Below are 13545 nucleotides of genomic sequence, written 5' to 3' on the forward strand. Positions count from 1 at the left end.
AGGGGGGTGGAGATGAGGAGAAGGGTTGACTACTCCGTTACGGACGAGGCTTAAATAACCGATACATTTACATGCCACTTTCTGACTTCGGTCTCCTTGCCTCATGAAATGCGTCCCATATAAGGCACAGGAGAAAGCATATTCTTCTGAACAGTTTGGCCCATGTGAGTTTTCCCTCAACGCCTCTATAGCAATTAATGATCTTCTCCACTAGTCTAGATTGACGATACTTCGTTCAGACAAGCCTTACTTAAATATCTGTCTTGCTGCAAAATTGAAGGTCAGCTGACACTAGATGGAAAACAATTTATTTTGGAATGGTTTCTGACAATGTATTCAGCACTCAGGATTCCATAAAATGGGCGACCGACGGTCAGATTCAAGCTACGATGGCAAAATTGAAGACGCGAAGATCACTATGAGAATGAACGCCAAAACTCTTAATCAACTCTCTTCCTCAGCGCAAGCCGCACAGCAGAACCGGGGGAAAAGCGCAATTCTTAATCTTCAAAATGCTGTTCAGAATTATAAAGATAAGGAACAAAGCAGCGGCGGCAATGAAAGCAAGCGCGAAGCACAAGATCAGAGTGGAAAGAAATGACTGAATCATTGCAGGCTCGAGCTTTGCAAATTCAGGATTCAAAAGCTTCACGCAAAGATGCGTCATATCGTTCCTTGTCTTTCACTTTATGCTCAATAAATTCAAAAGTGTTAAACGTCCAATAAGGCATAGTGACAACCCAAAATGCCGTGTCATCGGCATGAGTCTTAGAGAATCTCGGTTGGATATAGTCGTAGAAGATCTTGAACAATGCTGTTGGGCTGTTTAGCGCGAGAGAGCACCAAAACGTTCCTCTCTCCCATCCCTGCTGTAAAATGGGATACAAACATAATGTCTCCGACCCTGGTGTGATTTTCTGTTCCTCGTCTGCAAAGGCCTCCATGAATTCTTTGTGAACACTTTCGTAGTCATCGACATTGATTAAATCGATAGCTTGGTTTGTCAACCAATATGGAGGATGGATCATTTCCACCGGACGAGAACAAGCCCATTCCAAATCAATAAAGTACTTAATGTTCCAATTGTCATCAACAAAGATGTTGCTCTGGTGGAGATCAGTGAGACTTAGGAAGAATGGCCCGCGAAGGAGATCGCGGCGAAAATAACAATGCCAGACACTTCTCATTACCATCAATGCAGATGTCTGATAGAAACCGTCTTCAAGATGGCTAACTGCATTAGGCTGGTGGCGCAGACGGCTCTCGTGGAATGAGAAGATGTCATTAACATAGGAGTCAACAGTTGAATAGGTGACACTTCGCGGAATATCAACAGGAATCTGTTCATTTTCCAGTTGTTGGATTTGGAGTGTGAGCGGTCTATTGTTCAAGCTCAGGTATCCGTTCTCATCCAAGACAAATGAACCGATTCTCGGTAACGGGGTGCGCATCAGAGAGAGTAGGGTACGAGAAAGGCTGTGGAAAAGATTCGTCCGTAGCTCAGCATTGTGGCGTCCTTCCGCCCACGTTTCGGAAAGCATTCTTCCTCGCGACCGATCAATGTACTCAATCAAAAGATATCCTGAGCCAAGCGAAACATGATTCTTATTGCAATGCCGCACATATCGAGAAGGGACTGCATAGCCCAGCCATGTTAACAGTTGACGCCGTAGGTACTGGAAAGAGCGGGTAAAGAATGGCAAGTTGCCAAGGAGGGTGAACTAAGCAAATTAGGAACGAATTCTGTCGGAAGATACTAAAGGATGATACGTACAGTTTGGCCAGTGGACAATCCAAATCCATATAGTTGTGGAACAGGGACATCTGGGCAGTTCTCCTGGAGCCATGCATATGTTCCGGCTTCACAAAGGATCTTCTCGTCTGCATTGCCAGGACAGATGTTCTCTCCAACCCGGTATGGCAAGGGAAAACGAATAATCGCTTGTTTCCCCGGACTTTGTCCTGAACCATCAATATCAACTCGGATGCAAATATTGAAGCTTCCGTGCATCCAATCCTCAGGATCGGCGAGATGACATTTGTCTGCCGAATCCAAGCCAAGATGATGAGCAACAACTGATTTGATCAAATCAAGATTTCGGTACAAATGAGTGAAGTATTTCGTCTCCTGGTCCCAGTAGTCCAGCTCGTGAAGAACATTTGTTTCAGACTCTTTGGCGGTGGAGTATGTAATGCTGCCATGAAGCAGTCGGCGAGGCTTCAGAACGGCTGCTGAAATATCATGAGCGATGGCCATTTCAAGTCTCCGACTGGCATCGTTTTGAAAATGATTGGAAGTCGGACGTAACCACACTCAATTGACATGAGGTAGTTGTCTTAGGCTGGAGGAATTTGGGGGTTCAGACGATTATATTATCCTGCGAAAATAAGGGGTTTAGCCCGTTGACTCGGGTAAACAATTCTCCTGTCCGACCTGGAGCAAGGGGTTTGCCATCGTGCCTACTTCCTAAGGCACGTGGCTCTCTATCAGCAAATACCAGGACAAATGGTACCTGGTTTACTGTTCAAAGGCTACAATTTTGCTACAGACCTCTGATTGCTTTGTTGCTCCGAGTTGAGTTTCGGAGGGCTTCGGGTACAGAAATCCAACTTGCCCCAGGAATCGCTTCCAATCGATGTCATGACCACAACAAAATCGGAACTATTGGATGAGTCTTCCATTCATGGCTATTGTTCCAAATTGTGAAGGTCGTTGTCTTCAAACTCTTTGATAAGACGTTATGAGCATTAGAGGATCTTGAGATGCGTCATGTTGGGGGAAGAGATGCTTTCGAGATTTTTTCGCATCACCTGCTCGAGGTCCAAAGATCGGCAAAGGGCACGACAAAAAGGGATGGATAGATGTACGATTGACTACCAGGAGCGACGATGGTGCTCATAGCCATGGTCGCCGTAAAGGTGAAGCATTCACGAAATGGATTCAATGCGATTCGGCCGAAGCGGTTACACGGGCGAAGAGAATAACCGAATTGTTGGAGCAGGTCTGAGGAAGACTTTTCAGTTTGCCGAAAGAATAGCTTCCGGTGAAGGGTGCACTTGTGTAAATCTAGGGTCGGGACACACGCTATCCGCTGGATAATATCGCGTGGGTATGTAAAAGATTGTCCAGCGTATGTGCATCAACGTAACGCCCAGTATGCACCCACTTCTTCGGATAGCCTCATCCCTCTTAGGGCGAATCACAAGAGCAAAAATACAGCTAATGTCAACTGCATATGCGGGTTGAATGCGGGTTGAATCACATCCATAAACGAACCGCTGTCATCGGCAGCGTCTCGCCCGCCCTGCCCGATCCAATACGCTTTGAGTATGCCACGCTTTGACCTTCATCTAGCTGCAGTCAAAAGGCGCCAACAAAAACAGGCCGGCGAAGCCATTTGGCTTTGGGCAAACTACAAAAATTACGTGAGTATGCGGAGCCTATGGCCCCTAGCTCAGTCGAGGCGACCTGGCATGAGATTGATTTACCCCGCTCCATAGTCCGTATTAAATATCCTTGATTTGCTCAGTCGTGCAACAATGTACGTCAAAACGGCTCTGGCCACGTACTTTGCTGTCACTTCATTGTCGTCAGGCTTAAGAAACATGAGTTTTGGCTTCGGTGTCGGCGATTTTTTGGCCGTCGTGAAGCTCGCAAATGATTTGCGGAAACAGTTTAGAGATGCTCCTGATCAGTACAAAGATGTTTCAAATGAGTCAGTTTCAATAGTGAGATACTAGCATATGGAGAATTTATGGTTGACGGCGTTGTAGCGTCAAGAAACTTTCCAACGTGTTAAGAGTCATCCAGGATCACGATCCTGACTTGAGTGATCAACAAAAGATAGAATTAGAAACGGATTCTCGAAGCTGTCGGGGTATTCTGGAGAAACTGCACGAAATCGTTAACAAATATGAGCCAGTGGTGTCTGCCGATCGTAATGCCAGAAGCAACATCCGGCGAACATGGGCGAAAATTAACTGGGATTCAAAGAAAGCCACTGACTTTCATGACAAATTACTCGCGGAGATAAATTACTTCAACTTCTTCCTCGCTCAAAATACCCTGTAAGTCTTTGATTCCACTGTTTAATACTTAAGCTTTAACAAGTATTAGCCAGGTGGCCCGGGAAATAAAAAGCATGGTAGCTTTGCATGAGGACGGAGTCAGGCTGCTAATTGAGGATGGCGATGAAAACAAGCGGTTGAATATATTGAAGTGGTTGTCTTCAGATAATCCTGAAGCCAAATACGTCAACATCTTGAATCGCCGAGAGGAAGGAACTGGCCGGTGGTTCCTGGAAACAGAGGAATTCCGGAAGTGGCTCCACCAAGAATGCCACACGCCTCAAGACCAGCGTACTTTATTTTGCCACGGATATGAGGGAGCTGGCAAGACTTTCATATCGGCAATTGTGATCGAAGAGCTTCGACGGCTCCTCGAATCCGATGATACTGTCAGAATTGCATTCTTTTTCTGTGAATTTTTTCAACAACCGACAGTTATTAGAATCCTCTCAAGTTTGTTGAAACAACTACTTCAAGAAAAGACATCACAGCTAAGCGGCCTGAAATCTCTCTATGATGCGTTGCAGAAAAAGCAAAGATGCCCTACAGTGGATGAAATTTTAGGCCTTCTGGATTCAGCCATCTCACCTCTCTCAAGGGTCTTCGTTGTTGTTGATGCACTGGACGAATGCCGACTTTCTGGCAGATCTAAAGACAGATTTGAAGAAGTTTTAAAGAAAATTTTTTCTCTCCAGAAAAAGCACAACCTGGGCCTCCTTGTCACTTCTAGGTCAATTCCGGTCATTGCTGAGCTTTTCCAGGACAATCCACGGATGAAGATACATGCACATGAGGAGGATATCACAAGGTGCTTGGAGAGCGGGTTGAGAGGATTTCGGGCTATCCGAAAAAAACCCAACCTTCAGTCGGAAATTATTTCCACCATTACAGACTCAGCAAAAGGGATGTGAGTACCCATCGCGAGTATCTTAATTATGCTTTCTCACCTTGAGAATAATTTACATCAGGTTTCTTCTTGCTGGACTTCAACTCGATTCCATCCAAGAATACAAATATGCAACTGAAAAAATGATCCGCGACAAGTTGAAGGTCCTTCCGACTTCTCTGGAGAAAGCATACAGAGAAACAATGGAACGAATCAAAAGCCAGAGTGAACATCAGACCAAGATAGCCAGACTGGTTCTCGCATGGATCGTCTGGGCAACAAGACCTTTGAGTCCACTTGAGTTGCAGCATGCCCTCGCCGCTGCATTTGAAGAAGATAGCTTTGAGGAAGACAACCTCTTAAGAATAGAGGACATTATTTCTCTGTGTGCAGGTATGGTTACTGTTGATGAGCAAAGCGACATTGTTCGACTAGAACATAAAACAATGTATGAGTTCCTTGAGAATAACTGGAACGAGTTCTTCTTTCTCGACACTCATGCCGAACTTGCGACTACGTGTATTTCATATATGCTGCATGAGGCACTTCAAGATGGGTTCACTACCTCGCACAGTCAGTTCGAGAAATATCTTCAACGATGCTCACTTTTTGAGTACTCAGCCAAAAATTGGGGCTACCATGCACGGATGTCCTACTCAAAAGTGAAGGAACAGGTACACGTTTTTGTCCAAAGCGAGCACGCCCTGCCTCAGTCCCTCCGAGTGCTTTTTGCTGATCATTACTTCTGGCGAATCAAGAAAGGGCACTCAATTACGGTCTCTCCACTACATCCTGCAGCATACTTCGGCCTTAGAGAATGTCTTCTTTACTTTCTCGCCAGTAATGTTACCCTTGATGCAAAGGATGATGAGGATCAGACTGCATTACACTGGGCCGCAAGAAACGGACAGGTGGAAGTAGCTGAACTGCTGCTGAATTATGGTATTGAGGTCAATTGGGCGGGCAAGAATGGAAAAACAGCTTTGCATTACGCTGCCGAACAGAACAACACGCACTTGATAAAAATCCTTGTTCAATATAAGGCAGATATGGAGTATACAGATATTGATGGTCAGACACCTCTTCTCACCGCGGTGCAGAATGTGAAGCTTGAGCCAGCTCAGGAACTCGTTAGTCTTGGAGCTTCAATAGAGGCTATGGATTCCATGCATCGCAATGCGCTGCATTTATCAGCCATTGTGGGAAGTCGCAGCATTCATATGACCAGGTTTCTTCTAGAGAGGGGCGCTTGCTTTGAGATATGCGACGTGAAAAACATGCTACCGATGCATTACGCCATTCGACAAGGATCCCAGGAGACAGCCGAAGCCTTAATCCATGCAGGGGCATGTGTCAACGCTGGTATTGAGAGAAAAAGGTGGATCCGAACAAAAGAAGCTGGCCCGTGGGTTAATAAGCCTTCTCCTGAAAAACAGAAACTTCCTGCAGCAAAAGTTGTCGATGGCTTAACTCCACTGCATTGGGCAGCACTCATAGGTCACCCGGCAATGACAAAATATCTTCTCTCCAAAGGGGCCGACCCTAACAAAAGTTGCCATGACGGAGACACACCATTGCACCTTGCCATCCGAGAAGATATAACTCGGGATTATGGAGACGCGTGGAACGAATTACAATGGCGAATTGAAGTTGTTATTGACATTGTTGATGACCCTGGCAGTGAAGAAGCCGATGAAGCGCGTCGATACGCATCCGAAATACGTTCGGCAGTTATCGATATTCTTCTTTCGCACAGTGGCATCAATGTGGATATGCAGAACAAGCAATTACAAACACCATTGCATTTGATTGCCTGTGACAATCGTAACTCAATTATGCCTTTCTCAAGATTGATGAGCAAGAAACCCGACACCACCATCCGCAATTATAAAGGGCAAACGCCCCTACATCTTGCTAGTGGTGCGGGAGAGTCTAGGATGGTTAGAGATCTACTCACTGCAGGGGCATTGGATGATGCTCTAGATTCTGAAGGACTGACGCCACTTCAATATAGTGTCCGCTCTGACAAGTCTTCTACAGCGGTTATCGGACTTTTATTAGACCATTCTGACAAAATCCGATCAAATATATGCCACGAGACAGATCAGGAGGGGAATAATTTGCTACACAACCATGTTCAGTCAAGTGCATGCTCGCAAGAGTCAATTATCATGCTCCTGAACCATGGAGGTGATGTAAATGGAATTAACACAAAAGGAGACTCTCCACTCAGCCTCTATTTGCGAACACCTGGATTGGTATTGAATCGGGCCTCAATCTGTCGATCTCTATTAGAGAATGGTGCTTCAAATTTGTGGTCTGATGAGTCAGGAAGGAACCTTGCTCATATATCGATGCTTGCCGATCCTTGGCAGCCGTTTGACAAAGTCCTTTTGACCCTCAAAGCTTTCGATGTTGATATCACAGCGAAAGATTCGAACAACCGGAGCATACTTCATCATGGAGCGAGGAATGGGTCACTAAGCCAAGGAATCATTAATCTGTTGCGAGATAGCGGGTCACTGAGCCTAGGTGATCAGGACAAATTCGGTAAAACGCCTCTTTCGTACTCAGAAGAGGCTATGCTGCATCAGGATAAGAGTCTGCTCAGTGGCAGATGGGAATCAACTCTTAATGTTCTACTGAAGGCCAATGGAGACTGAACAGGGTCCTGGTCGATTTCAATTCACTTCGTACTTGAGCCTCCCAGCAGTTTCATTGGTCTCTACAGTTATTGAGATGGGTCTAGTGTAGAGTATCATTTGTCAAAGCCTAGGAGGCATGATATCACTCAGTATACCTGTTATCTACTATGTCACATTTGCCGTTTTGCATAGTAAAACGTTTTCAGGAATTTCATAGTATGTAAAGAGAAGAGGAATCACCGCCGGCAGGATCTAGCCCTTTTCACCAAGCGTTCTGATCGTCTGAGCTCAGTAGACATGCTTCCTTCAGCATGCGAGAATTTGCGTTTCGTTGATTCTGCTCCGTAGGAGCCACACGACGAATTTCTACCAAAAGATCTAGAACTCACATCTATTAGTTCCTGCGAAATAGCGTCGCTGCTAGTCAAAGAAGTTCCAAGAGCGCTGTGAAACATCTTGTGGTCGTCTGTTTTCGAAATGTGTTGCTCTAAGCTTTGCTCGCTTTCTAACAATCGTTAGTAGGATAGCTGAAAAGCCATCACCCAAAACTTACCCGCTTGCCAATTTGTAGCCTTCCTACACCTTGCGGCCTCACGACCAGAGTAATCCTTCGACATGCTGAAAGAGTTCTCGGTCATTTCTAGTGATTTGTCGCCTAAGTGAATATGGTTCACGGATAATTGATCGATGCTTTGAAGCTTTTTTGTATCCTTGTAGGCTGGCGGCCCAATTGGCGCAAGGAGAGAGGTCGGACCAACATCCGTACCCTTATTTGCTGGGGTAGGAAAGCCTTCGTCGATCAAATTCTCCTAGAACTCCGGTGTAGCTATGATCTCGGTATCGGCATCAGAACTAAATTGATCTAAGCCCTTAGGCAAAAGTCTTCGCTAACATAGATCACAAAGGGATTGATTGCCGAGCCTAATGGAGCAAGATCATCTTTAATCACTATGGGGTTGGCCTCTATGCCTAAATCGGGGGAAACGATGGAATCCCGTACGACCACTTCAGGCAATTCACAAAGTTCGGTGGGGATTAAAGCTACGCAATATAAGTTAGCGAAGTCAATAGTGCTTATAGAAGATCCTTTACCGGAGGCTTCGCGTGCTTTGTCTATAAAAAAGGCCATGTTGACTATAGCGAGTAGAAGTTGGAAACAAAATATGTATAGGATGATATAGGTAAATTTGAGTACTAGGTTTGAGATAAGAAAAATTGGATTCTTGGCTGCTGTTCTCACGCAGATAGCGTGCGAGATAGACGGCTTTATACCTCTCGTCAGACCGATCACGCCTTGTTCAAACTGCAAGCTAAGGTAGATTCGCATAGTAAAGTCTCAACCTCAGACGGCAAAAGCTCCAGCAGGATCGCATTCAGACGAGGCCTGTCTACCAATCGTCTCTAGGTCTAATGTAGAGAGTAGGGGACTACCGCACGAATGAAGAGCCTGCTCATTCACTACATCTAATTGCCACCCCGCAATACATTGTTGCTATCCCTAGAGGACTGCGCATCTACGTCATCTGCGCCCTATGAGTTGATTGAGCTCCGGTCACTGGTCGTTCCATAGACAAGGAGAGCAAACGAAACGTTCCCTCCTCATCTCTAGTCCGCATGACGCCATTGCTATAGGAGTAAAACATGTTTTCTCATCCGTCCAACTTATCCTCTGCGCCAATCGATCATAAAACCAACGAGGCTTAAGGCGGCAAGGTGCACTCGGTGGCAGGAGGAGAGGCAACGTAGATGTCTGAATGCAAACCGCTGCACGGAAAACCGGCGTATATCGGGAGGAATGGATGCTTGCTTGCGCATAGTCTTACGAGGTCGCCTAGTGGCTTTTTAGAGATTCAGATATCGTTCCGGAGTCTTGAAGTGGTTGTGGTGAGACCTTATGATCGTCACGAAAGGATGGATAGTCACTGTGTTCGTCTCGTAAACTCTCGCGAACTTAACAATCACAGACTGACACGAATCGGTCTTCCTCGGTTCCGAAATAATGCGAACATCATCATCCAAGGCCGCCAACATCCTCTCCAGGTACTGGTTCCCCAAGGCAGACTAGAAGCCCGCTGCGCATTGGAGATGGTCCAGAACGAGCGTAGGGTGAATGCGCCTCGAGGCGCGGACGTTCGACGATCCACCGATCGATTGACGTGTGAGGTAGCCGATCTGCCAGTCGGCGTAGCGAACGAAGGGCCAAAAAAGCCTCATCTTGAGCGCAATTGGGGGGGGGGGGGGGGGGGGGGGGGTGGAGCTGAGTGCAAACGTGGCGGGACGAGGGAAGCACCGAAGCTTGCACTCGAGGACTCGAAGGACCGCAAAGGACTGGTCAGTTCGCGCCGGCGATAAAGGGGGTGGCGGAGCTCGGTAATCCGGATCAATGGCAAAAAAGCCTCACTAGCAGGACGCGCATGAGAAACGGAGAGAAACTAACAGCAGAAAGGTGAAAAAACCGTGAAAAGTTGAAGCGGCGATGGAGGGGACTTTATAGAAACACGCACCTGGATAGCGTGGAGCAGGGGAACGCTAAACCGTATCGCGTAATTCATAGGCAGTCCCGGATACGTGAAAATTTGATAACCAACTACACCATCCGGCCGTTGTTGAAGAAAAGCAAGCTTTGCTATATCAAGTAGGAAATGCGACAAATACCGAATCTCTTTTTGTCGAACGGAATGGGCCCCGATACAGATATTAGAGCTGCGGAACTAATTCGGATTGAAAGTCGACTTTCTCTTGACCATTTTCAATAAGTCGCTAATTGGCCTGAAGCCCGACTTAGTTTGCAAGGCTTCAGTTTCGCTCTCAAGAAGTGGCTGCGACTCACAAGGAGAGTGCATTTCTTCATACAAAGCTTTAGCATGTAGACAATTAGAACTCCGGCAGTGGTTCACATGATCATAGAGCGCGGCCAATCCATCGCCAATGGTAGTAGACATAGAAAGATCCGTCGAGGCTGTTTTGTCTAGGCGATTGATTGGATTCATGGTTGCTGCTGTTCCTTGCTTCCAGGGGGACGACCCGGTTTCACTCAGTTTTTGACCCCGTGTCTTCCTTGTGGTTGACCGGCAGCCCTAACTACAGACCAAGAGAATCTTTTAATAACAATAAAGGGGCCAGGAAGCCAATCTGTGTTGGCTTAGCGCATTTATATATAGCCAATATGCTTTGGCTACGTATCCTGTTTCCTCTTTGGAGCCTTGCTGCTTTAGTCCGAGGCTTTACAATACCCAAATCTAAAGTCCAAATCTACGAGTATTGCCTTGTCATTTTCACACTATCCACTGGTCTCAACTAACATGCAAATATCTGCTTATAGCCTTTTCGCTGAGCTTCAACGTCGTGAACTGCCATCCGTGGCTGGCATCACGGATAAAACAAAGGTTGAAGCTATCAAAACTGCGTTCAGGGATATGACCACAGTGGCTACGACAGTTTATAATGCCTGGACGTAAGATCTCGATCTTTTGAACCGTGTCCTAGATATCTACTTCCTTAAGCAGAACAGCAACAATGTCTGTGAGATGTTTGAAAACTTGATTCGGGGAAAAATAACCAGGGTGACGAGTACGTTTCTTACGAGGTTGGAGAAATTGAAATTGTTTCAGAAGATTTCTTACATAGCGGTAATGACGACGCTGCCTACTTGGTTCTACGAGGCAAAGTAACTCTCCTCCATTCACAAGACTGCATATCGGTCCTTTAGGGTTCAAGTTTCCCTCTCTCGCGGATGTCAAGTGTGAAGACTTAGGAGATATTGTTTCCATCAAATTGGCTACTCTCGGAGGTTATGTTCTAATTAATGGACGAACGTATGTGCTCCGCTTCATCCCTAAAAGAAACCTTCCTTCTACAAACTAGAAATAGCGAAAAGCATGGGACTAACATAATAAAGAGTAGTATACAGGAATTGTATAGAAGGTGATTGGAACTACTAGATATACGCTTCTCACACTGCATCACATTTGAAATAGTATTACAGCCGGATATCAATCCCCCACAGACAGTTATATGTTAGATCAAAGGCACAAGTCAGTGTCCACATTACCACCGCCGCTTTTATCCGACCCAGCAGACGCCAATGTGTGAACTTCCACCACAATATGTTACGTGTTGCACTGAGAAGGGAGAAGAATCATCTCTGTTGTGCATTTCACATGCTCCTCAGGAAAATCTCCCCAAAACTGTCGTCGAGGTCAGTGTCAGATTATCCAGTACGGTGCCTGATGGCTCTTAGGGGGGAATGTTCAACTTACCCGAGCAACATGCTGTCGGATGCGATGCATATTCTTGCCCGGCTGTATCTGGCCCACCAACCCTGGACGGTCCGATTCGGTCCTCTTGGGCACAATCATGGGTCGTCCGACGAAGCACTCGAGCGTCAGTAGTGCAAAGCCGAGAGCTTCTTTTGCGCCAATAGGGATCCCAATCTCGGATATGGGGACGATGCGAGTGTTGGGCAAGCGCTGCTTGAGGTAGTTGATAATGTTAGGGTTGTTAGATCCACCGCCGCCCATGTAGATCTCGTCTACACCTCCTGGTGGACCCCAGCGTTCGTAGGCGTCGGCCAGGGACTTGGCTGTGATGCGACTTATGGTGGCGACACAGTCCTCTGGGGTAGCTCCGCCTGCAATGCCACGTTTTTTTTTTAGCCGAAACCACTGTTTCGATTAGAGTAGTCGAACTTACGGGCCAGCATCTCATCGCAGATATCTTCCGCCATCCGATCACCAAACGTCTCTCGGCCAGTAGTCTTGGGTATATCATGCACGAAGTACGGCCCCTGGAGCACTTTATCTACAACAGACTGGTCAACCTTGCCCTTTTGGCCCATGGCACCATTCTTGTCATATTCCTGCTGGCCGCCGGTGAAGTACCGCACGGCCGCGTCGATGAAGACGTTGCCTGGTCCGGTATCGAAGTCGTAACACTCCTCGGCAGCGCCTCGGGGTAAGATCGAAAAGTTTGCGATGCCGCCGATGTTCTGCACAGCGCGGTTGAGCGTCGGGTGGCTCAGTAGAAGGGAATCGAGAGCCGCAAATAACGGGCAGCCTTGCCGGCCGAGAGCCATGTCTGACACTCGAAAGTTGCCAAGTGAGGTGACGCCAGTGCTAGCGGCGATGATGGCAATCTCAGCCATGTCGAGATGTGCCCGGCTTTGGTTGCCCTCAAAGAGCTCCGGCAGCGGTAGGTGCCAAATAGTCTGACCCTGGCCACCGATCAGGTCGACGTCCGTTGCCACGTTGAAACCGTTCTTCTGCGCAAACCAATTGACGGCGTCGGTAATGACCTCCCCCAGCTGGATGTTGATGATGGCCAATTCCTCGGGCGTCGTGGTGTTCTCCTTAATGACCCTCATGACTCTTGCCTTGAGTTTTTTAGGCATCGTGTATTCTCCATAGTGCAGGAGCTGTGTCTTTAACGGCGTTGTCGGGCTATCCTGGGTGAAGTGGACATAAACGAGGTCGACCCCGTCCATGGATGTTCCCGCATTGTGGCCAATGACCTTGAGAGAACTGCTGGGAGTTCAGCCACATAATAGCAATGATTTGAGGACAAAGTGTGCTTGAGAGGTGTGCTATGCAGGTATTGACACTTACAGTGGGCTGCTGTAGGACTGGTTCAAAGCGGAAGGCATCGTGTGGTTCAGCGTTAAGGAAACGCGCAACTTGAGATACAGATCTTGAAGCGTAAAATTCTGCTACGGACGAGCAGCAGACACATTCATATGCTTTGCATACTTTATATATCTTGTACGGAGAAATTTCGACAAAACCATGCTCCACCTCACCCCTCAACAGCGACACATCGGGCTCGATTCCCTTCCGGAGACAGGGTCATTCCTACTGCCACCTCCGAAATTCCCGTTCCAATGTTATTGGGTACTTTGGCTCTTAGGAATCTTCGGAACTTGCCAAAGTCAATATGGACCTGTGGAGAAAT

At 46.9% G+C, this 13545-nt stretch overlaps 1 protein-coding gene across 1 annotated transcript; it reads right to left on the bottom strand.

The window, feature by feature from the left end:
* Positions 1-11708: 11708 nt before the first annotated feature.
* On the bottom strand, positions 11709-13240 carry PFLUO_LOCUS6590 (uncharacterized protein; the record flags this gene model as incomplete). Its single annotated transcript, XM_073784148.1, has 4 exons — positions 11709-11786; positions 11859-12229; positions 12292-13118; positions 13203-13240. The coding sequence occupies 4 exons, from the start codon at positions 13238-13240 to the stop codon at positions 11709-11711; spliced, it is 1314 nt and encodes a 437-aa protein (XP_073640632.1).
* Between the last annotated feature and the right edge of the window lie 305 nt (positions 13241-13545).

The sequence above is a fragment of the Penicillium psychrofluorescens genome (assembly GCF_964197705.1).
Source record: "Penicillium psychrofluorescens genome assembly, chromosome: 4".
Lineage (NCBI taxonomy): Eukaryota > Fungi > Ascomycota > Eurotiomycetes > Eurotiales > Aspergillaceae > Penicillium > Penicillium psychrofluorescens.